Below are 25,293 nucleotides of genomic sequence, written 5' to 3'. Positions count from 1 at the left end.
AATGAATGATTTTAAGAGTAACACTTCAATTTATTGGATAAAAGCAAAGCTGAAGAAGATTTTTCATAAATATCAAAGACAATTTGAATTATTTAATATCAAAAAGAAATGCTATTACTATTTTAAATGATTATTTTTTCTATTGCTAGATTATAAATGAAACTTCAAATGAAAATTTATGTTAATCATCATCAGCATAGAAAGTTTTATTTCAATTATAAATAGAGACGAAAGTTATTGCTTGATTAAGGTATTTTTCTTCATGCTTGTTTTGAAAAGTAAAAGTTTTTATAGTTTAGAATGTTAGAAGGCTAAAAAATATCTGTTTTAAGTTTCATACTTTTGCAAGCTTGAGACGTTTAAAATTTATCAACTGCTTTTGCTGGCTGCTCGTAAATTCCTCTTCATTTCAAGTCATGTTGTTGTTGTCGTAGGCCATTAAGGCAAAGGGGGCGCAGGTTTTTGTTTTTCAGTGACGCCCTCTGTGGCCAAGAATTCGACTTCTGCTACAAACTTAAGTCACAATCCTTTTATAGGGTGGACCCCTTCATTCATCCATTTATTCATCCATAGATCGTCATTTTTAATCTGAACCAGAGAACTATCAATCTCCAATCCAGTATCCCTAGAAGTATAATTTGTTATGGGAACATGGAGGACTTTCTGACCCAACCAGCAGATTTAATGGTCACAAATCGCCATTTACTACACGGGAAGTCTTTTGCCGTCGGGGATCAAACTCATGCCTTCTTGGACATATTCTCAAAGCCCGTTCAATAGCTTACTTATTTCAAGTTATAATAATAGAAATTATATTGCGTAAAACGTAAAATTTACTTTTCCGCTATGCACGTTATAAATGTAAATTTTGGTTTTCTTCCGTTTCAGTGAGGAAAATATGACTACAATTCCTACCATTCACGCGATTAATGTTTGATTTGCGTATCCTTCTCTTTTGCATTGTTATTCTCCCCTCTTTAGAAAGTATAAGGATTTAAATAATTCGAAGCTCAGTCGAGGGGGAGATCAAATTTAATTTTATAACCTCAATGCCTGGATGTTTATCGTGTTTTGAAAAATAATAGTTTGCAGTGTTTAAAATGTTAAAAGACTAAAAAATATATTTTTCATTAATAATTTCTTACTTCTGCAAGCATTAAATGTATAAAATATGTTAACTCTTTTTGCTTGTTGTTCGTCAAGTCATAATAATGGTAGTAGGGTTACATGAAATGGCCTAAAGTTTACATATCTGCTAAGTACGCTATAAATTCTTTTCTTCCATTTTCGTGATAAAAATATGACTACATTTCCTGTCATTCACCCGATTAACGCAAGATTTGCCTGCGTCTCTCCTTTACATCTTTCTTCTCCTTTCTTTAGAAAATATGTAGATTGACATAAGTAGTAGATAAGTCTAAGCAAAATTAATTTTATTCCCCCAATGCATGTGTGTTTACCATGTTTTCCTTCTTCCTTTTTTTGTAGAATAAAGGAAAAAATTTCACTCTTAACGGAGCGAAGCCGTATATACAACGGAAAAATTAATTTTATTATTTTAAAATTCTCTTTCTTGTCATATAGGCAATTATTTTGAATACAGTTGTGTAAATACAATACGGCGATTATATGATCGTTAGTAATATTATAAGGTGGAAAGTCAATTTAAAATACTTCCAAACCGTTAAAGGTTAACTTTTCCTTTCTATAATATATTTTGCCTTTTATTCGATACAATTTGAAGCTATTATTAATAAAGTATTGCTAATTCTGGTATATAGGCAAAAATTGATTTCACGAATGTTTGGTAATTAGAGCATTTGTTGAGTTTTTCATCATGGATTCATAATTAAAATTTGTAAAATTTTTTTCTTGTCCAAAATGAAAAAACAAATGTGTTAATTAAAGCCAATAAATAGCGAGTGATAGGTTTTTACATACAATTTATTTCATGAAAGTCTTAAGTATCGTCAAAATTGATAAAGACATCAACCATTGTTGACAATACGATTGTTACGATTTAGTATCAGAATGATTCAGAATGGGATCGATTCCAGTCTCACAATGCAAATGTTTGTTACTTGGATCATTTGTGCATATTTCAAGAACCCTTTACAACCTATGACTCGAAGTATTTTTTAATGCTCATCGAAGAAATATCAGGAGAACAGATTTGGACTAAAGGAAGACCGATATGAACTGGAATTAACTCCGATCTCTAACTGAAGACTACCCTTCGGAGTTATTACAGAAGTTCTTTTATTGCTTTGTCTGCGTATGACCTAACGCTGTTGCATGACATGATTAATCTGGACTTGAAATTTTTCTAGGACATATGATCTAATTGCTTTGGAGAGCTTATTTGACGTTACCAAATGCCACTAGTGCTTCAAGACATGTCCATAACGCTAGAATTCAGAACGATTTTTCTTTGACTTGCGATATCGGAAACGAAATGAGTGGACTGGAAGCTGAATGGTTCTTCCTGCAAGACCTCATTTCTTCTATGACAAGTATTACCCTATAATGGTGGGAAAGTAGATGTGTTTTTTCGTCACCAACTACTACATCTTATGTCCCTCACCATTTTTCTAAATAAACTAGATTTCGTTTAATGGACTTGGTCTCATTTCTTATAATCTATATTTAACATGCGTTCAATTATAGCTTAAACAAGCAAAAACAGACTGCTTGTAATATTCTACCTGTTTGTATAAATAGTATGTTTTTGTTATATTTATAATGCATCTATAATTCAGATATAAAATTTTTATAAAACATATTTTGTGCTTTTTGTAACGATATTCATAATATACAATAAAAAACTACAACTTAATTTCTCCAAAGCATAAAAATTTTAATTTATACTCTGTGTAGGTACACTCACAATCTTTAGTTGTTTAAGATGTTGTGAAATCCAAATTATCTGATACTAATTTGAAGATAATAATTTCAAAATATTTTTTCCTTGCCCTAAAATCATCAATTTTATCATTTTATATAAAAATGTATTTATTAACTGGGAGATGACCTTCATTTTTGTATTATTTCAGCACCACCTCAATCAGTTGTGATAATGGATGATCGAGGTCAAAGGTTGAAAGATGTAGCAGGACCATACGATGAAGGCGCTTATTTGTCATTACTTTGTGAAGCAGAAGGAGGTAAGAGCTTATCTCGATCCTTCAGAATACTTCATCAAAAGGTTTAATGGAGCAATCGATAGTTCCATGTTGGGAATAATTGAAATCCTTGCATAATTCCTCAATGATGAAAATGATTAGTTCTTTATCCCTAATCAAATTTCTCCCAGAATCAGTTAAGGTATTCAATACAGAAACAAATAAGCTTCAATTATAAATTAACAACAGCTTCGAAATTGATAGATCTTGGATAATTGCACTCAAGTGTAGATAATAATAATAATAAAAATACAAGTTATGAAAGTAAACTTTTCGTTTGTATTTTAAGACTTTGAACTAATTTGATAAAAATGATATTAGTACATTTCAATATATATATATATATATTTGAATTGTATATATATATCTATATATATATATATATATATATATTTGAATTGTATATATATATATATATATATATATATATATATATATATATATATATATATATATATATATATATATATATATATATATATATATATATATATATTACAACTTACAATCCCCATAAGTCAAAAGTCCGGAATAGCAGTAGTGCTTCAAGTATCCATCAGTGACTGTTAAGTTTATATTACAAAAAGTAGCATCCCAAATGATATGATGTTGATTCATAACAGCATAAAATTGTGCAAACTATTTCACCAGAAATTTATATACTTTTAGTGTCGAAGAATAAGTGTCGAAGAATGCTGATGAAAACGTTGCTTTCGAAAGTTGTGATGAAATTGTTGCGTACTATTAAAATTTATCGTTTATCACTTGCAGTGTGTCTTTACTTTTGGCTTTCTGTGCGAGGCTCTTGTTCGTTACGTGTGTTTGATATTTCATATGCGTATTACCTGTTCTATTTACTTTCGCATAACAATGTATACCTTGGCAAGTTTTAGGCTCAAGAATTATAAATGTTAGCTTTTGCTGATTTTTCTTTGAATTGTAATTTCCGTAGCACTTCATTACTTCAGGTCGAAAAATAATCTATTTTCTATTTGTTGACTTCCATATAAAATGACTTAAATCCTGTAAACGAGATAATTATCATTATTTGAGTTTATTTTTGACGCTACTACCAAGTCAGAATTTTTTTGTAAGTAAACAAATAAAAATAAATACCAAAAAATAATTCGCAGGCTTAAACTTCAAATTAACTATAAAATAAGATAAGTGGATACAAATGTTAAATAAAGAAGCTTAAAAATGTAGCTTTATCGTAAAAATGGAAGTCCGCATGAAGCTATTACTTTTAATGATATCTTTAAAATCATATAGAAAAAATATTGAACATATTTCGCTGAAATAATAAAACAAGAAATTAGAAAGTTCTTTTTTTAGAAATATCACGATGCCAGTTTTTTTTAATTAATTCTACTTAAACTTAATTTAGCATCCTTATGCGGAGAGAAAGTTAAATAATAAAATATATAGCTACATATAATACCATTCAAAAATCTTCTTATCGGAAATAAACCCATAAAATCTTTCTAAAACAATTTTTCGTATATCTGAATTATGCATGAAGTGTAATAGTCTCTTCGTTTCTTACATATCCTGATTTTGATGGAATAATAATTGCTCATACGGAAAACGTGCTACATATATTACATATAATCATGTTTAGCAATTAAACTGACATTTGGATGCATGGTAAATTGTCATAGTTAAAGTTCTATCAAATGATATATGTTTATAGTACATTGGAGTTGTTGGTTAATGGTTTTAGAGCAGGAATTCCTTCAATATCCACTTCGAACATATTTCCATTTCAAAATATGGCATTTAATAATGGCAAATAATGAGTATACAATGATAATATGGCATTTGAACAGCTAAGTATTAGAGATATACATAAATGGAATTATGGCAATGTCATTAAGAAATGAAATTGTTGTAAAACTTAAAAATTTTAACGCTTTTATTATATTGTTTAAATAATTCAAATACATTCATAATATAGTTTTTAAAAAATGTCTTCCAAATACTAATTTTAATACTTTAATACTATTTTACTTTTAATGTTAATGAACTCGCTTTAGAAGCCAATAATTTACTTACACATTGTTTTAGATGCACTTTTCTAATTTATTTAAATATTTTCATTCATCATGAAGCTATGGATTAAAACTTCTAGAAGTTAAATATGCCGTTATTATCATTATAATTTTTTTTGGAGGATTATTTCTAAATTTGAAAACACCCAAAATGTCTTTTGAATCCAAAAATCAGCAATGAATCATTTAAAGTTCCGGAATAATATAACCTTGAAAAATACCTTGAATACATAACCCTCTATTGAATATTTACATACGAAAAAAACATTTCATGTGTAGTTTAAAATTAGATAATTTTCTAGTAATTATTTGAGTTTAACTTTGCGATTCTGCACTAAGAAAAACTGTATTTTCAAAACTAATAGATAGTGATACAATTTACAGTCTCTTTAGGAACAGCAAAAAGCAGATAATTTTTACCGGAAGGCTTTGGTAAAGATTTCGGAAAAATTAACTATAAAATTTTGCAATATGTGATCAAATTTGGTAAATGTGGTAAAATTTGGCTATTTTATAATGATACTTTAGCTCATAGCATAAAAACCATTTATTCTGAAAAATATACAGAGCACGAAAAAACGAACCCCTCTGATTAACTTTTGATATAATGATCGGTTCTTCACGTTCTAGAACTCAATATTAATGGATCAAAATGGTGACCTCAAATAAGCTAATTATTAACTGCAAACGACATTTTAAGTTATGAAATCTAATACAAAAACGTACTTATGCTGAACAATTTGGTCAGGAGAACACTTCAAAGTCTGAAAAAATTCTTGAGCACATTTATAAAACTAGTTTATCAAAATATAATTCTATGTGATAAATAACTTTTAGTTAATATTTATCATCTTATTTAAGAATGGTCGACACAATTTTGATTTGTAAGGTGTAAGCAATTTTCCATCATTTTAAAGAACATAATTTTACATAGCAAAATGCAAAATTTGAGCAAACTCAGTAGAATAGTTCCTGAGAAATTGAATTTCAAAAAAGTCAGATTATTAAAATTCGATTTCTCAGGATCTATTCAACCGATTTCACTCAAATTTATTATTTTGCCTTGCAAAATTATGTACTTTAAAATGATGTAAAAAATTTTATACCTTGCAATTCAAAGTTTTTTCGACTTTTACTTAATAAATTAATACAAAAATAATTAATATTTACTATAATTTATTTTTCGCATGGAGTTAGTTATCTTTGGATAAGCGAATTTTACAACTGTGAGCAATTTTTTTTTTAATTCGCTCACAAAGTTCCTGAGATATGATAAAATACGCAAAAAGTAAAGGGTCCGAACTTCTGACCGATTTCCCTTGACCAAACTATAAGGACCAAATTTGCTTGATTGGGAATCAGAAATCCGAATCTGGTGAAAAAAAAGGTCTATTTATTCAGAGAGGGGGAGAGTACGTTGTTGCATTTGATTCCATAACTTAAAATATCGTATGTACTTATTATTTAGCATATTTGAAGTCAACATCTTGAGACATTAAGATTGAGTTCTAGAACGTTAAGATCAGATCATTAGATCGAAAGTTATTCAGGTGTCAGTCTGGTGTCACTCTAATTTTCAGTTTTGCATTTTTTACTCAATGTGTAGAATTTCAAAACCTAGAAATTATAAGAACTAGAATTTTCTTCAAGAACTAGAATTTTAAAAACCAGAATTTTCAATTACCCTTCACAAGTGGAACTGAAAAATTACCAAATGAATGAGTATATTTTCGTTTGCTTTTTAATGAAAGAATTATATATTTTTTTCTTTCTTTTTTCACCAGAAATGTCATAACGATACAGTACTGTAATTTTAACAGAATCCTGTTTCTCTGTGTGCATAAATATTACTCTGAAAATTAGAGATAAAAAACTGATATTAAGCTACTATATGAAAGCTTTTAGTATTTAATAACAGCTAATTTGCCATTTAAAATTAACTATTCGTTTGAAAGTATTATACTCTGAACTTCAAAAAGGCACATACTTGTATTAAAGGGCAAAATTAATATTTACTCATATAAAGACATAATAAAATGGGTCAACAAAATGTATACGAAATTTTCCAGATTAAAGTAAGAAGAGCTGAAATTCTTTTAACAAAAAATATGCAAGCTTGCATATTTTGTTATGCATATGCTATCTTTGTCTGCTTACTCTTTGGCAATGAACGTCTACAAACTGTTAAAACTTCCATACAAGATAGTTTAAATAGGGCACTGGGCCCATGTCTAAGAGGACATGGGTTCGATACCCGCAGCTGAAGACTCCCCATGTAGTAAATGGTGATTGCACGTTAAATCTGTCTGGTCACAAAGTCCTCCATGTTCCCATAACAAATCATACCTCCGTGGGTACTGATCAAGGAGTTTCCTTGTATTCTAGATTGGTTCAAAATTACAAGCCTACGGAGTTCAACATTAGTAGTCGTAAATCCAAAATTGGATCGACTATCCAACGACAGAATAATACATAGTATGCAAACAAAGGAGAGAAAAAAATGATTCGCTTAAAAACTTTGAACGATATCTTTTAAAAATTATAGTAGTTTTGTTATCATCTCAATTAAAACAATTCTTTTCAAAAGAAATGTATTTCAAATGACACAAATATACGAATGTCTACTGAATCACAAATACGATATTCAATCATGTGAAGACACATCTTGTTTTCGTGCTTGCTAGCAACTATGCTTGCCAGAATGAATTAAAGAGACCAGGAATTCATTTAACAAAAAAGATGCATGTGTCCTCAGTAAGAAGTCTATATTTGTCTGTCTTTTCTATTTTTCTCTTTAGGCAATCCATCACCCTCAGTAACATGGTGGCGTGACAAATCATTGTTAGATGACACGTTCTCTCGAACTTCTCAAAGCTTTGTTAGAAATGAGTACGTCTTCTTGGAGCTACGAAGATCAGATCTCATGGCTCAGCTGACGTGCGAAGCATCCAACACAAATCTCACGCAACCGCTGAGGGAGCAAATTAGAATAGATCTAAATCGTATGTTGTTTTACTTTCTCTTATTAATATTTTATATTTTGCTTGAAGCTCATTTAAATGATAATATTTTTTTAGATTTAATTTTAAATGTTCGGCTTTAAGCTAAATAAACTCATTTATATATATACAAAAAAAAAATAACATCGTTGAGTTTTCTAAATAATGCATGTTTTACTTTTTATATTTCTTTGTACTCCTTGAATAACATTCGTAAAATGCAGTATTTTTAATCAAAACTGATATTTAATTTCTGGATTGTTATTTTTAACAAATTAGTAAATTCAACATTTATTAATTTAAAAATTATTTAAAATAGCCCTGGTTGAAACGTTGGTCTCGTGTTAGTGAGAACGGACCGCCGGCCGAAGAAACCCCGTGTTAAATGTTGACTGGCAAATCTGTCGGGGTCACGAAGTGTTCTATGCTTCCATAACAAATCAATACCTCTACTGTTTAGGGAATTGATCACTCTCTGGTTCAGGTCAAAATTATGACCTGTGAATAAACAAATAAACGGATGTATGAGTAAGTTCGCTCTGTAAAATGAGCTATGACATGTGTGTGGCTGAAACCGTATTTTTGGCCATAGATGGCGCCACTGAAAAACAAGACATCCACTATCTGCCTTAAATTTGATTGATTTTTTCATGCAGGCTTGCTGGTATGGTAAGGTGGCAATAGAAAAAGCAAATTTAAAATATATATCAAACGAACGTGTGGGTTTGCTTTTTTATATACCATTATTCATATGTATTTATGTTAATTTTTAATAGAAACATCTGAAACATGTATATAATTTATTTGCCTATATAATTCAAAATCATTTAATGTTATACAATTATAGTTTAATATTTTGTTCATCCTAAATATTCTTACATATTTTACAGTAAGGATTATCTATTTGAACTTTATTCACCTTCATCTTCGTAAATGTAAATACACAAAAATACACTCTAAATCTGCTAAGCGAGAAAATAAGGCTTGCAATGTTTTAGTATAAAAATTGTTATAATAATAATAAATTGATTTTTACAGAACTGAATTACGTAAACTGAAATATTTGCAATAAATATGAACTTGAAAATAACTGAACAATGCAAAAATGAATGAATGAACTATGTGAACACTGACATAAGTATATGTATAAGGGATTAGAAGATCTTTTGGAGCTAAACTGTTCAGCATAGAACTGTCCGATTTCAACAAGATTGTTAATACTCGATTTACCTTATACTACTTGGGTAAAACCGAGTATGAATGTTTATTCAATTTGAAATTCAGAAACACTAGAATTTCAATGGAAAAGTAGCATACATCTATTTTATATGAATAAAATTTACGCCAACTATTTTATATGAATAATAATTAATTATGCATGCAATTTACATGTGATGTTGTCAAGGCATTTCACAAGAAGAGGGGGGGGGGAGCGAACAATTGTCCTGGAGGCCTTGACTTAATTTCTTCACAAAAAGTACAGTGTTTATAAATTTTTTTTTCGAAAGTTTTTTGAATTAATTTAAAAACAACAATTCATTATAAACGGAACAGGAGTATCAGTAATAATATACTGGTTTCCCATTTACGTCTACGGGAACTACGGTTTCGACTACTTCTCTACGGTATAAAGTTTTGAAATGTGCAGTAAAATTTCTAGACCAAATATATCCCTAATTTCTAATTAACCATTTCCCCAATACAGTTCAAATAATATGGAAAATATAGTTGTAAAGGCAATGCAACTGGAATATTTTTGAATGTATAAAAATAACATAGTTTATCATATAGAACAGGGGCTTCCAACTTACATGAGGCCGAGGGCTACAATAAAAAACACAAAGCAAATGGCGGGCCTCAACTTTATCAAACTTTTATGTAGGACTCTTTTATGTTTGAAGGAACATTAAATATTACTGTCAGATTTTTACCAAGTTGTACAAAAATAAAGTATTGAATTACAAATTAAAATAAGAAGTTATATTTTTAAAAATATTTAATTGTTATTAATAATATTTTTAAAAATATTAAATAAATCATAAAAATTCGGGCTACAATAACTTTAATGTGCACCTATGTATTAAACAATTAATGTGCAACAGATATCTAATTGTTAAGATGTAAAACTTTAAAATGGTTGGTATTAAAACTTAATGATGAAATGATGAAAATGTTTAATGAGAAAATTGAGGTTTGTCTGCTGTAACTACCAGAGAATAGATATTTACATATTAAATGTAAAATTTACAAATGTATGTGTTAATATTTTCGTCCAAAATGAGTGGTTTCAAAAAGATAAATCGGAGAATTTCTTAGAGAAAATTTCTGATACGCACATGCTAAATTATATTCACGAAGTACAAAACAATGAAATAAAAAAGAGCAACATACACAGTTATTTTTGTATTTGAATAAATGTTTTCTTGGATGCAAAACCTGAGAAATAAATTTTTTTGCACCGTTGGTATGTTAAATTTCACAGAAAAGAAGAAATTAGGTTTTTATTAACGAGAAAAGTATTTTAAACCCATATAGATTTTTAAAGAAAATTGTCCGCAAAAAAAATGGCAACTAATATATTTTAGTTCGCGAGCCACAAAAAAAGGCTTCGCTGGCCGGATGCCAACCGGGCAGCCAGTAGGAAACCCCTGATATAGAATATAGTATAATTTCATAGAATCAAATTACATTTTTCGTTTATAATCTTTAATGCAATACTTTATTTACATTATTTTATGCATAATTTATTTTGTAGAAAAATGTGCTTAGTATAAATGTTGTATATTCCATCATACTTCTGGTTTCCAATATGCATTCTAAAACCTACAGTTTTTCCACAGTTAAACCTATTTATATTCGTATAACAACTCCACAAAGGCCTTTAAGAGTAGGAGAAGAAATCCGACTACATTGTGAAACGTCTGGATCCCGTCCTCCAGCTAAACTATCATGGTGGATAGATAAAAAACGTGTACAAACTGGTAAAGATTCTATTCCTAACAGTAGAAATATTACATACAGCACTTTAAGTATTACGCCTAAATCCGATGATAATGGAAAAGCTGTTGTGTGCAAAGCTGAAAATAAAGATTTGCCACATCCCGTTCTTCAAGACATATGGTATTTAAATGTTTTATGTAAGTTTTTATTTCAAAAATATAAATCTTTCAATAATATAAAAAGAAAATTATTGCATATCAGTGATTTATTTATTAAGATAGTTTACAAAAATTTAAATTTAACTATTTGTATTTTAAGAAATTCAAAAACAATATTCATTGACTATACTTATTATTTAGAAAGTTCTAAAACAGTTGTACTTTTATTAATATTACTTAATTACTAATGCTAATTTATTAATGATCTAAAATTTTTGTGGGAAATTTACCAGTTTAGGATAAACACAAAAATATTTTTTTTAACTTTAAGTTTCAGAGAATACATTTATTTGTATTTGTATTTGCCTGAACTCAAAAACCGGTATAGCATTTATAATTTAAAAATTTCTAAAACTTTTCATTTCCGCTAACTTTTGAAGTTTTGATTTCTTAAATGCGAAAATTGTCTATTTAAAATCAGTCCAATTTTTTTTAACTTTATGGTGATATTTTTTTAATATTTAATTTAAAAAAAATTCAAATAATAATAATTATAGGCGATAAGTTTAATTATTTTTCAATATGAATACAGTTTTTGCAAGATGTGTCTTCATTATTTTTAATGCCAAACTCAGTTACATTTTAAATCTCTAAATTGTTTAATGATTTTTTTTTAAATTATAGCTAATGATTTAAGGAAGAGTTTTATATTGGCTAAAACGCAACTTTGAAAAATAAAATTGATTTAAAAAGAGTTCTATCTTTTTTTGAGCATTTTTTCAATTATGCCAAGAAATTATTTATTTTATAATATGGTACTTATTTATTTATTCTTTTGGAATAGTAAGCATATAAACATTAATAAAAGTTTATCATTAATTATTGATTCAATGCATAAAAAAGGAATAAAGGGGTATGTAAATTAAAATTAGGCAAAGCTTATTAGCTGCAAATTAGTAGCTGCAAAAAATATTGAGATCAGCTTGTAAGGAAAACTGACTTAAACTCTCTTAATTAGTTTCAGATTCTTCTGAAGTAAAAATATATATTATTGAGTTATTATCCAGAAGTCTCTTTAAAAAGCAATCAGATCAGCTGATCATAGCAAATAAAAGTAGCTTAAAACATCTGAATAATTTTTAATTTATCCAGGTGTGTCAGCTAAAATACAACTTTGAAAAATAAAATTGATTAAGAAAGAGTTCTATCTTTTTTCTGAGCATTTTTTTCAATTATGCTAAGAAATTATTTATTTTATAATATGGTGCTTATTTATTTATTCTTTTGGAATAATAAGCATATAAACATTAATAAAAGTTTATCATTAATTATTGATTCAATGCATAAAAAAGGAATAAAGGGGTATGGAAATTAAAATTAGGCAAAGCTTATTAGCTGCAAATTACTAGCTGCAAAAAATATTGAGATCAGCTAGTAAGGAAAACTAACTTAAACTCTCTTAATAAGTTTCAGATTCTTCTGAAGTAAAAATATATATATTGAGTTATTATCCAGAAGTCTCTTTAGAAAGCAATCAGATCAGCTGATCATAACAAATAAAAGTAGCTTAAAATATCTGAATAATTTTTAATTTATCCAGTTGTGTCAGTATAAACTATCGAGATCAGCTGATAAGTGAAACTAACGTGAAATCTCTTACTAATTTTCAGTTTCTCCAGAAGTGTCATTACAGCTCGGAGCTAACATAAAATACTCGACCATTAAGGAAGGAAATGATGTCTACATGGAGTGTATTATCCGGGCAAATCCACCAGTTGGAGAACTAACCTGGCTATTCGAAAACAAACCATTCTTTAGTAACGCTTCGGCCGGGATCATCATCTCTAATCAATCTTTAGTTCTGCAAAGGGTGAAAAAAGAGCATCGAGGGAAATATAGATGTATTGCTTCTAATAGTGAAGGCGAAGGGGAAAGCCTGGATTTATTCTTAGAAATAAGGTGTAAGTATGTGTTTCTTATCTGAGAATAACAATAGCTCATTTATCACAATAATGATATAAACAGACAGAGTTTCCCCTCGTATATACATTTAATTGTCATTAGGATGTGGTTTCAAAACCCTTGGTTTCTTCTTGAGTCTGATAGTTGTATCTTTATAGTTTCAGACTTATTTAAGAATTATTTTTCAGCAACAATCATACTGGGTGTTTTATAATTTTTGATCTAAATATATATTTTTATAACCTAGAAAGAAGAGCCAGGAAAACTAAATAAATGAGGTTTATAAATTGAGTTGTGGTTAGGATAATATAATTAATATTTAAATTTAAAGCATCACTCTCCAGGAATTCCAAATTAAAATATCAATAATATAATATAATTTTAATCCATAAATATATTTTATAATTTGAATTACACTTTTATGATGGAATCACACAGATTTACAGGTTTTGATGTATATAAATTAACAACTGATCTTACAGGTGTTATTATACGCATGAAAATATTAATGTGCAAACTTTTTTGACTAGGTTTCTTAAAAATATAGCTTAATTGTGGAGTTTTCGGAATACAATTTTAAAACTATATAATTTAAAGTATATAAATGATATGATACATCGATAGAAATTTAGAGATCGTTTAATATTGAAAGAGAAAAAAAAACAGGATTTATACCGAATATTTCTTTGTGATCTACGAGTCAAGAATTCTTATTAATCAAAATTATAATCGAATTTCTTTTTTCATTTATATTCATTTCAAAACTCTTAGTTTATTTCTGTTATTTGGAATTCTCTCGTGTAATGTAAGCAAAGATTTTTCATGTGCATTCATTTAAAAACAATTGGTTTGCTGTTATTTCTGGGATTTTCAGGTTCTGCAACTTTGAAAGTGTTACAAAATGCTTGGTAACTTTCCCCTAAGACATATATAGTTACAATTCCAGTAAACTTTACATCAAATTTTAAAGGCATTTAAGTCTAATTAGAAGATAAACAAAACGTTCTCAATACCTGGTGAATTATTAATGAGCTGGATGATAGTAAAATCATCAAAGCCCACCTGACAGCTCATATAAAGTCTCCGTTAAATTAAACACGTCTTAAAGTCCCCTTCGGCTGTTAAACGGCAAATTACGATAAAATTGAACACTTGCATTTCATGAAACAAAACTCATCTACTAGATTTCTATCTAATTTCTGCTGTTTGCAAAAGTAGTTTATTTTAAATGGAATTGTTAAGTTTAAAAAGTTAAAAGCTATAATTTGAAAAGTTTAAAAGCCTTAATTTGAGAAGACGTTAGATGAAAAATTTCTTAATGAAATTAACTCTAACGTAATTTGCTCCTTTGAATTTCCTTACCTAAACTAGTTTTAAAGATCAGAATAAAATTTATTGCATTAAATATTAAAATACAATGCTAAAAAAATTATATAAAAATGTAACTTTTTTCTAATAAAAAATGCCCTTTCTTAACTTGTATTCAGACATGATTTTCTAAACAATTGCATTTATATGTTTAATTTGACTAATTTTCTTAATATTAACAATACTATGTACGCAACTAATAATGAACGCGTATCTAACAAATAATTTGTCTTCAGAATTTTATGCATCGCGATATTAGTGCATGAAAATTAAAAGATCATGCAAAGTGAAACATAGTGTTTATTATATATCAAAAACAATTGGTGGATAATTCCCACAATTTTTATTATTGAGGTTAACTTAATACATTGTTAAATACAGAACTCGTGACCCTGCAATAAATTACGTATAATTAACAAAATAAAATTAAAAGATTTAGTGCAAATATTTGCCAAAACTGTACTTGTTTTTTGAGCGAAATGTTTTTCAATGAAGCAATTAAATTTACTTTAACGAGCATGAAAATATCAAACAAACAAAGCAATTATAAACGAGTACACAAAAAATGAATAAACAAATTAACAAAACTATAATATAACGATAAAAAAATGTGACTGCATACACTGTCAAGAATTTAGTTTACTTTAACAATAAAGATAGTGTCAACTATACAACAAAATTTTTTCCAGAGTGTATATTTATTGCTTTTATAATTTTTTACTTAGAATGTTACGAAAATCAAATAAATTTGTAATAGCTATTTTTATTCAGAATGATTATCACAAAAGAAGTATGCAATCACAGCATATTCATTCGAAATTTACACAAATCAAAATATTCATTCACTCCAATTTCACTCTTCATTTACGCAGTGAGACGTTATCACAAATCAAATATGAAACTCTTAAGCAAACATTATCATTATACACTCAGTATTAAATGTAAACGTAAAAAATAACTGCTCAAAATTTGAAGAATAAACTATTAAATTTTTTTCAGTCAGTGTCCATTTAGATCTGTTTTTCTTATTAGAAAATAAATTGTTTTAAAATATTACACGAAATACAAATCTATTTCGATACATATTTTTACTCAAAAGTAGATGAATTTTGTAAATATGTATTTCGATACTTCACAAAAATTTATTTCAGAAATAAATAAAATGGAAAAATATTTCTGAATTTACTAGAAAATCAGAACATACACTGTTCCAGTTTCGTCACGGACATCTTTTACTGAACCGAAAAAAAAATATATTTTACCGTCAAATTTTTTTTTTCATCGTTTCAATTCCAGTGGGAAATCAGTGTATTATAACGCACAGTTTCTTTCGAATTTTACAACTCAAAATATTTTGGTTCGAAAAGCATTTTATAATAGACTCTGCCACCCAAACCCTTTATTTTCAAGCAAACATGCCTTTTTCAGACCTATTTTTCTGATTGTACAGTTTTTTTTATCAATCTGATTTGCCTACCAAAGCAAAACATAAATTTCTTGAGAAAGAAATTTGTCATGAGGACTGAGAAAATAGCATAAAAGTATGCCTCAAGGTATGCAGATTTATTTTGTGTCTAATTTAGTCACAGTTGCAAATGATTCGATTTTGCATTTTTCCTTCTCGAACTTTTCTTAGTGGGGAGGATTTCGTATGACATGTCATTCGTACTAACAAGTGCTTTGAGACAGTGTCACCAGGTTAAATTTATAAATAAATTTTTTTGCTCAATTCTTTTTTGATTTAAAAGTTTTGAGAAATAACAGTGTTTATCTGTTTCACATTCCTGTAAAAAAATAAATTTCATTTTTCATAATTTAATTTATTCCAGTATTGCAAAGTATTAGAGCAGAAATTTCCTTATCTAATGCCTTTTTTTAGAATTTAAAGCTTTTTTTTAAAAAAAAATATTGCTTCTTTTCTTTGTGAAAATCAGAGCATTGGAATTAGAGAATCTTCTTTAAGAGTAAAACTTTTGAAATTTTTCGATAACTTCTTGTGTTTATAATACAATTAAAGAGGAAATAAAGTAAATTATAAAGAGATGAATGAAATATTATTTTTAGATTGTGATATCTGTAATGAAAAAAATTATTAAAACAATGTCTATATGCACCATACCTGTATATATACCATAATGCCTATATCGACTACAAAAATTGTGGTGTTATTAGTTATCTTCGGGAAAAACGATTATGATTGTAGAAAACTTAGACTGTGTTGTAAATTAGTAGTAATAAATTATGTATGTCAATGTTTCTAATGATAATTGTTCCTCTATAAAGAATTTTGATGACAATAGTAATGTAAAGTATGAAGGGTGAAAATGAAGCTAGTTTAGCCGAATATATATATACTATATATACATATTACACCGTATTAAATTTATATGGAAAAATGATTAGAATTCGGAATTTCAAGACTAATAATTTTTTGAGAAATACCTGCACGGAAAAAAATATTTTTAGATTACCGTACAGTATTGTAATAAAATTTCTGCTTTCTTTTTTTTTAAAAAAAAAGAAAAAAACACAATCCATGTATTAAAAACAAAAAATTACAGTATTATGGACCAAAATATATGGTATTGAAACCATTCATTTCGTCGTTTTTACGTTCATATGGCAACAGATTACCGGAAATTTCAGTTTTTAGAATTCCAGTTCGTATTACTCCATATTTAGTAAAAAATCTAAAACTATAAAGGAAATTTAACAATGGGTTTTATTTGATGCTCTAAAGCATCATCGTAAAAATACTGTCAGTTATCTCGAAGTATGAAACCATAATTTGTTGCTAATTTTACTAAAATCATTGTCGAAGCTCTTCAGTAAAAATTACCGAGAATCATGAAGCCGGAAACACGGTAAATTCTACCATACTTTGGTAGTTTTGTCCATCCTTTTTTTTCTCAGTGTAGTATTAATACGGAGAACTTTATCTAAGTGTATATTTCTTAATACTCGAAGAAACTGGTTAAATATTTAATAAACATATTTAAAAAAAAAGAAATCATATTCCGCAATATTTTTTTCTAAACATATATATAACAGAATGTTTTTGCTTCCTTTAAAAGAAAACTCAAGATAATTATTTTCTTTCACATGCATACATAAAAACTCCTTTGATCCAATAATTTTTTTTAATGAATATTCTTAAGTCAACATTATAATAGAAGAATGTGAGCAAATTAATTTTCAAAACATTAAGTAAACTAACAAAGATAAAAAGATGAGTTTCTTTCAGCTTTAGAATAAACAAATTTAGGTTGTTGATAATTAAGAAGCACATAATGTTACATCAAATTTGACATTAACCTGATAAAACTTCTTAAAAAATACTTCGATAAGTGAGTAGCACGCGTCATTTTCCACGAGTTAAATGCAGGATAGGATAAGAGTTTATCAAGTCTTGTCAACTGAGTTAATTATTTTCTTTTTTTCTGAAACGAGTAAAATTATATCTCTAATAAACTAAGCATTTTTGACGAAAAACTATCTCCCGATAAAATATTTTTAATCTTTAGAAATTTAATCTGGCAAATTAGGAAAAATTTTTAGATTAAGTGCAAAAAAAAATAATATTAACTTTAACTTTAGAGACACATAAAATAGGATCATAAAATAGGAAAAATAGTATTAAGCAAAGCCTTATTAATAAGATAAGTGCTTTCAATAAATTAATAAATGCTTGTATATTTCCCTAATTGTTTAAGTGTAATTACGTATGACACATAAACTAATAAGCTAAAATAATGTTGCTTCATAAAAACTAAATTAAAGGATCATACTATTTTTTTAATTGAAGTTAAAACTAAAATTTAAAAGAAATAATTACTAGTTTATTTAAGTAAAAGTACTATAGTCATATAAATATTAAAAGATTAAAAAAAAGCCGTGCATGGATAAATAATCCCAAGAAACTGAAGTCTTAAGATATAACTTGATTAAAAACTCCATTCGCTTCAAATCAGAAATAACTGTCAACATGTTTAAATCACTCACAAAAAGTCACGCATTTTCAAGATTTGCCAGCCATGAATAAGAAGTAACAAAAGTGACGCGAAATGTGAAACGTAAAGTTGCCAAAGGAAAAGGATAAATAGAAGTGGAAAATAAAATTAGGAAAAGTAAAAGATGGGCTAATAAGGGAATATTGCATTTCTATGCGTGTTTTCTTTTCTTCTCTCTCTCAACTACGGTGGTTTTTCTAGTTTTGTTTCTCACTTTTATTTTCCCATCTATCTTCGACAACTTTGTCTTATAGGAAAAATTACTTTTGTTTCTTCTCATTTGCGTCTTAGGTATCTTGAAAATGGCCGCTTGCTTTTGAGCGCATGAAACATATTACTGTACATGCATATACAGTTATTTACAATTTGAATATTTTCGAAGAGACTGAAACTTTTGAACAAATAATTATAAAATATTCATAATGTAAATAATGCTTAAAAGCATTTAAATAAAAATTGGAAATCTGATTTGTATACAATTTGAAAGTAAAATGAAACAAATATTTCTAATAAACAATAATTTATTTAAAATTCCTCTTTATTTGAAATGAAACAAATATTTCTAATAAACAATAATTTATTTAAAATTCCTCTTTATTTCTTTTATGAAAAGTGTTTAAACCTATACTGAGTGAAATAATGAGTGAAAGAAGCATAATTTTATGATGCTGCATTGACACTGCATTTAAGAATTTGTTATAAGGAGAGATTAAAATTATTAAAAATACTAATATTGAAAACCAAATTTTGTGAAAAGAAATAAGGAATAAAAATAATAATTATAAAAATAAATAAATAAATAAATAAAAGAATAAATAAGCAAATAAACGAATACAAGTTTTTTTTCGAAAGTGTAAAGTTTTATATGCATTTAAATTTTATTTCATAATACAAAATCTAAAACTGAAAAATTTATTTAATTTATGGTTCGTGCAATTGATGTTATATGGATGAGTAAGAAAAGGATATTAATGAAAAATAATTTTTAAGAAAAATTTAAAATTTTATTACGTGAAATAAGATTTACTTCCAATACTTTTTTTAAGGAAATGCTTCCTTTATATTGATATTAAATTTAAAAATGTACTTTTTAATAAGAAAAAAAATTAATGAAGGAAAATAAATCTCTACATGATTAAAAAATCTTATGAGATTAAAATTTCAAAAGGATGCTATTCATTTCTATAAGATTCAAAAACTTGAATGCAAATTAGCATTTCAAAGCTCTCTTGTTTGTTTTCTTTAAGTTTTTAATTTAAAGAGATACTACTTCACTAATAACTTAGAATATTTAAATGATTTAACTTAATACTTAAGCTCTTCGAAATAAAATAAATTTGATACTAATAATCTAAAACATTTTTTGCGAATTTCAGTAGCATGAAACTCACCATACGTAATTGTAATGCTTATTCGCTTGAACATTTATAATTTTTTTGATTCTGTCTTTAAAACGTTCACGATATTTTAAATTAACGATAATGTAGGACTGAAATTAAAAGTAGATTAAGTTGAAATCGACTGATAGAATGAAATTACTAACTTCGATTAAGTAAACTAATAAAATAAAATAACAAGGCTCCTAGTGATAGCCTTGCATTTTGATTATATTTTTCAATGAATCGAATTCAGAAAGCAAAACAATAATTCATTCGACAAGAATTCTAAAAGTAAAAATTTGTTACAAGCATTTAGAGAACTAATTAAGTGCCAGAGAATCAGAAATGACTTAGAAATTTCACAGTATTCAATATTTTAGGTATTTTTTTTTAACATTTAAAGAAAAATGATTATTTTGGATTATTCTTGAGAGAACATTTTTGATATACACTATCTGGAAGAAAGTGACGGAACAACTGTAAAGTTTGGTGGAGGAGGATTGATGGTATGGGCCTGTTTCTCCTGGTATGGGACTGGCCCACTGGTGAAGGTTGATGGTATGATGAATGCCGATGGATATTGTGATATTCTCGACAATCATGTCCTTTCTACCTTGTGGGCAACGTACGGTATAAATGATTGCTTGTATCAAGACGACAGCGCAAGATCCCATGTTGCAAGGAGGACTCTTGATTGGTATGTGAACAACAACGTTAAACGCATGAAGTGGCCGGCGCAGAGCCCTGATCTTAACCCAATTGAACATCTCTGGGACGAATTGGACCATCGGTTGAGGACCTGCACCCCACTCCCCAAAAGCAAGCATGAACTATGGAACTTCCTGTTTAACATTTGGAAGCAAATTCCTCTTGCCACTATGGCTAATTTAGTGGAAAGCATGCCCAGAAGGGTTGCAGCTGTGATCGCCGCCAAAGGAGGCCCTACCTTCAATTAATTTCAATAAATATGGGTTTATGTCATTATAGTGTCGTGTCCCGTCACTTTCTTCCAAATAGTGTGTAATATTACAATGCAAATATTGAATTTCAATTATATCTTTATAACCAGATGAGTTCAGTAAGCACAGTTCAATAGATATCAATTTTAATAAAATATTCTATGATACTAATATGATTAACATCTACATAATGGAAAATTATATGAACATGGCCATTAGTACAGTAAAATTAGACATATTTTACAGAGAATCAATATGAAACAATTTGCGAAAGTTGAGATCTTGGGGTCTTGAAAGGATTTAACTAACCATTATATTTGAAATAAATTAATCATATGAAAACTAATTTCTCCTAAAAATTTAACAATGAAAGTACTTCATTTTATATTATAACCGACGTTGAACAGCCGACACAATTCTGAGTTTACGACTGATTAATGCTCACCTCCGCAACCTTGAAATTTTGAGCCCAACCCATGGACGTCTTGGGGCAAAACAGCCTTCGTGGAGTAGAGTTTGATGTAAATAGTCTCGTAGTTGCGATGCATGGAAAGGAAAACCAAGAAAACCTTCACGATTAGCCCAATGGAAAGCACCACTGGTGATATCTTATGTTAGTAATGTGGTCGGTGCAAGCCGGAAGCAGAATTTGCAACAACCAGTCACCACTGGGATTCGAACCTGGTCATCTCATTGGGAAACAAACGCTCTATCTCCTGAGACACCGCGGCTTAATATACAGTGTGACAAATATCTATCGAATAATTCCTCAGAAATCAAATTTTGAAAAAACTGTACTTTTAAAATTCGGTTTCTCATTCTACCGATTTCGCCCAAATTTTACATGACTACCTTAAAACATGCTTCAACCAATAAGTATACATTTAAAACAATTTTACCAACACAACTACTTTTCTACCAATAAAATTTTATAACATAATATATTAAAAAATGCATATTGTAGGAATATTACTCAAATAAGTGAAGTTTTCAGTTTAATCCTAACGTAGAAAAGATTCAAATGAAGAACCATGAAAAAATTTAAAATCAATAGTACCTACAGTATTTATTGCTACAAAAGAAGATAATTATTACGTAGTTCTCCAGACGTGATGTTATGAATTTAATAATATGTAATTTTTATTTTTATACATAGGGTTCAGAAATCAAGTCTTTTATTTTTTTTTCCTTTTAGTAAATAAAAATTATTTAAGTGATTTAAAAAAAATTTTATTTATTTTTTTTATTTTTATTAAGTTACCTGTTTCAAGAAAAACACCAAAATATACAGAACAAATTAATGTAGATAGGGCAAATTTCAATTTTCAAATAAAGGTAAGAATACTCCAAAAGGAATTTAAGCTGCAATATACTATGGAAAATTATGTTTACTGCATTTAAAAAAAAGATTGAAGTATAACATAGCAAAATATTTTAAACGATTTATTAAAAGCATGCGATGCATCAAAATTTTCAACTTTCTCCACCGAAGATTAGCATATGCTTTAAATGAAATTAAAAATATTTCGTAATAATTTATTGTATAAAAATAATCCTTTAGCTATATTTTAAATTATTTAGACATCCCTATTTTCCTTTTTTTTCCCATATAGAGTAATATTCCCTATTTTTAAATAAATAAATCTTTTACTGACCTCCTCTTCATTATGATTCAGTTAAATAGTTTGATAATGTTTTATTCAAAAAATAAAAACAGACTAAAATTAGTCCTTGAAGAAAGAGATTTTTTCTAACCATGACATTGATTTAATACTAGACTTATTGGTTAAAGCCCTAAGAAAAAAAGTATGATACAAAATATTTGAATATCGTTAAACTTACCATGATTCTGGCTCTATAGAAGCAATAAAAAGCTCGGTATATTTTATCGAAGTGGTTTGGTAATGATTTTGGTAATTAATTGAGGTAAAAATTAGTAATTTTCTAATGATATCTTAGAGCATGGCATAAAAACCATTTATTCGATTAAATTTGCTTTTCAGTTTTGTACTTTTTACTGAATATGTTGTAAGAACTATAAATTTGAAGACCGAAATTTATGAAAATCCACTGTTATATGAACGAGAAAGAGTATGGCTTTCATTACTGGAATTATGGTTTTTGTTTTGATACCAAAAAATTCCTTACCAAAAAGCAACGTAATTTTACTAGATTTTTTTTCATTGTCTTAAAAAGCAATAAATACTAATATTGCTACTATTTTTTAAGTTCTTAGTCTAAGTTCATGGTACAAGTGTCTGAACATTTAAAAATTTAATTTCTTTCTGTATATATATCCTATATTTTCTTTTCAAATCTAAAAACTTTCGATTCTATTTCAAACATTTTACCTTATTTTGATGTATTTTACTTTATTTTGCTAGTTTATCACATTCTGTTACCTTATTACATTTGCCTTAATTATATTACTCTGTTTTAATTGCGAATTCCAGAGAACAATGAATAGAGAGATATTTGAACAATATAACTTTAATGAGAAGGTATACAATTTAATTATATTTTAACAAATTACACTTCAATTTTATCTTCACCTCTAATACTTAGTTTATACGCTCATACGCAATATGAAAACACTTATTATGTATTTCAAATACTACGCTACTCGCTTAACAAAGGAATCCGACGTAATTAAATTAAAACAGTTTCACGGAAGACAACAGAGTGCCATTAGTGTTTGATAATCCATGTAAGTAATTAACGATGTACTGAAGTTTCCGTTGCTTTGTATAAGAGTGATTATAATTTTACTATCCAAATGTGTTTTTCATTGAAGTATAAAATTGTATTTACCTTTAGAACTTTACATTTGTTCCTTCATTATTTTTCATTAAGCTAACTGAATACCCTCTCTATACGTGGCAGAAAAAATAAAAACATGAATAAAACAGTACTGAACAACACTAGGACATCATGCAAAAAACCGAAAGACTTATACAAATACACTTAATGAAGCTAAAATAATTCCAATTTTCTTATTGTTATTTTCTTGCCACTGACTTTACGTTATTAGATTACGCTAAACACGTTTTTATGTAGTTCATGCTTTAGAAGTAAAAATCTTTTGGCATGCATCTCTTAGCACGATGCTGTTGTTCGAGGACTAACTCAGGAGAAACAAAATTTAAAACAATTAAGTGATATTATCTGGTATTTATCACTTTGGAAGACTTGTACAAAATATTTTACTGCAGTAACCATTATAAAACTGCACAGTATTGAATAAATTTTAATAGGTAAAAATATATATTTTATACTATATTAGTATATTTAGTATTAGTTAAAATTGCACTAGTTACCATAATAGCGAAAGTGCCTATTTCTAAAATTTCTTAATTTTCTAAAATTTCTTCCATTGGAGCCAATAATAGTATAACGATTTTTATGATCCTCTTAACCAATTTTTAATCATTTCAATATAATTTTTTTCATTCGTAGCTTACTTTTTGCTTTTTTTCAGTTCCTGTTACCAAAATTAGGCATAATAGGCTTCAATAACAACGTGTCGATTCTTTTACGATTTAAATAAAATAATTATTTCCCTATAAATTTAGTTATTTAGTACCTAACTTATTTTATTTTAATTAATTAGCAAATATTACCAAAATTAATTTAACATCATGGGCTGCAATTACAGTATAGGGATTTGCATGCTTTTTCTAAATGATTAATCCTTTCTCCGTTAATTTTGCTTTTTTGTAAGTAGCTTATTTTATTTTATTAGTACTTTTCACCAAAATTAATCAAACCTAATCAACGTCAATGAAAGTAGGGCAATTGTTTACATCTTGCTTACAAAATTTAGTATTATTTCTCTATTAATTTTACTTTTAAGTGCAGAACTTTTTTTATTCCAATTAACGGTGTTAATTTAAAATTACTTCGTTTTATAGAATTACATTTAGAAAACATACTTGGTAATTTGAAAGTGTCATCACGGGTGGTTCTGACAATCAGATTCGATACACAAGCGTGGAGTGGCTTGCAGCTAGTCAATTAAATCCGATTCGAAAATTGACTCAGAGTTATTATGAACCCAAGCCAGACTGTAACGTTAGCTCACCATGCACAAGCACGTGATTAGAAAAAGTCATGTAGTAAGTTGAAAGTACTAATTTACATAAAAAACCATGTTCATTAAAATTACTTAAATACTAACTTGCTGACGTAGGCTCCGATTCAACCACGCTTACGTGAACCATTGAGTTTGTCAGAAATGACAAATATACGATAGTTAAATACATAAGAATGCTCAATAAATTCATTT

At 27.8% G+C, this 25,293-nt stretch overlaps 1 protein-coding gene across 4 annotated transcripts in view; it reads left to right on the top strand.

The window, feature by feature from the left end:
- Positions 1–25,293, top strand: part of LOC107453431 (adhesion molecule nephrin) — a 278,090-nt gene that overhangs the window by 209,467 nt on the left and 43,330 nt on the right. For all 4 annotated transcript variants that reach the window (XM_087166005.1, XM_016070260.4, XM_043040896.3 and 1 more), the window contains 4 exons: positions 3,054–3,164; positions 8,032–8,235; positions 11,073–11,369; positions 13,001–13,291. In XM_087166005.1, the coding sequence (XP_087022131.1) occupies positions 3,054–3,164; positions 8,032–8,235; positions 11,073–11,369; positions 13,001–13,291 (903 nt within the window). The remainder of the gene's footprint in view (positions 1–3,053; positions 3,165–8,031; positions 8,236–11,072; positions 11,370–13,000; positions 13,292–25,293) is intronic.

This window comes from Parasteatoda tepidariorum, chromosome 6, assembly GCF_982258835.1.
Source record: "Parasteatoda tepidariorum strain Cologne lab strain chromosome 6, Ptep-v5.0, whole genome shotgun sequence".
Classification (NCBI taxonomy): Eukaryota; Metazoa; Arthropoda; class Arachnida; order Araneae; family Theridiidae; genus Parasteatoda; species Parasteatoda tepidariorum.
Note: the sequence above shows the minus strand (reverse complement) of the source record. Positions and strands in the feature narration are given on the sequence as shown.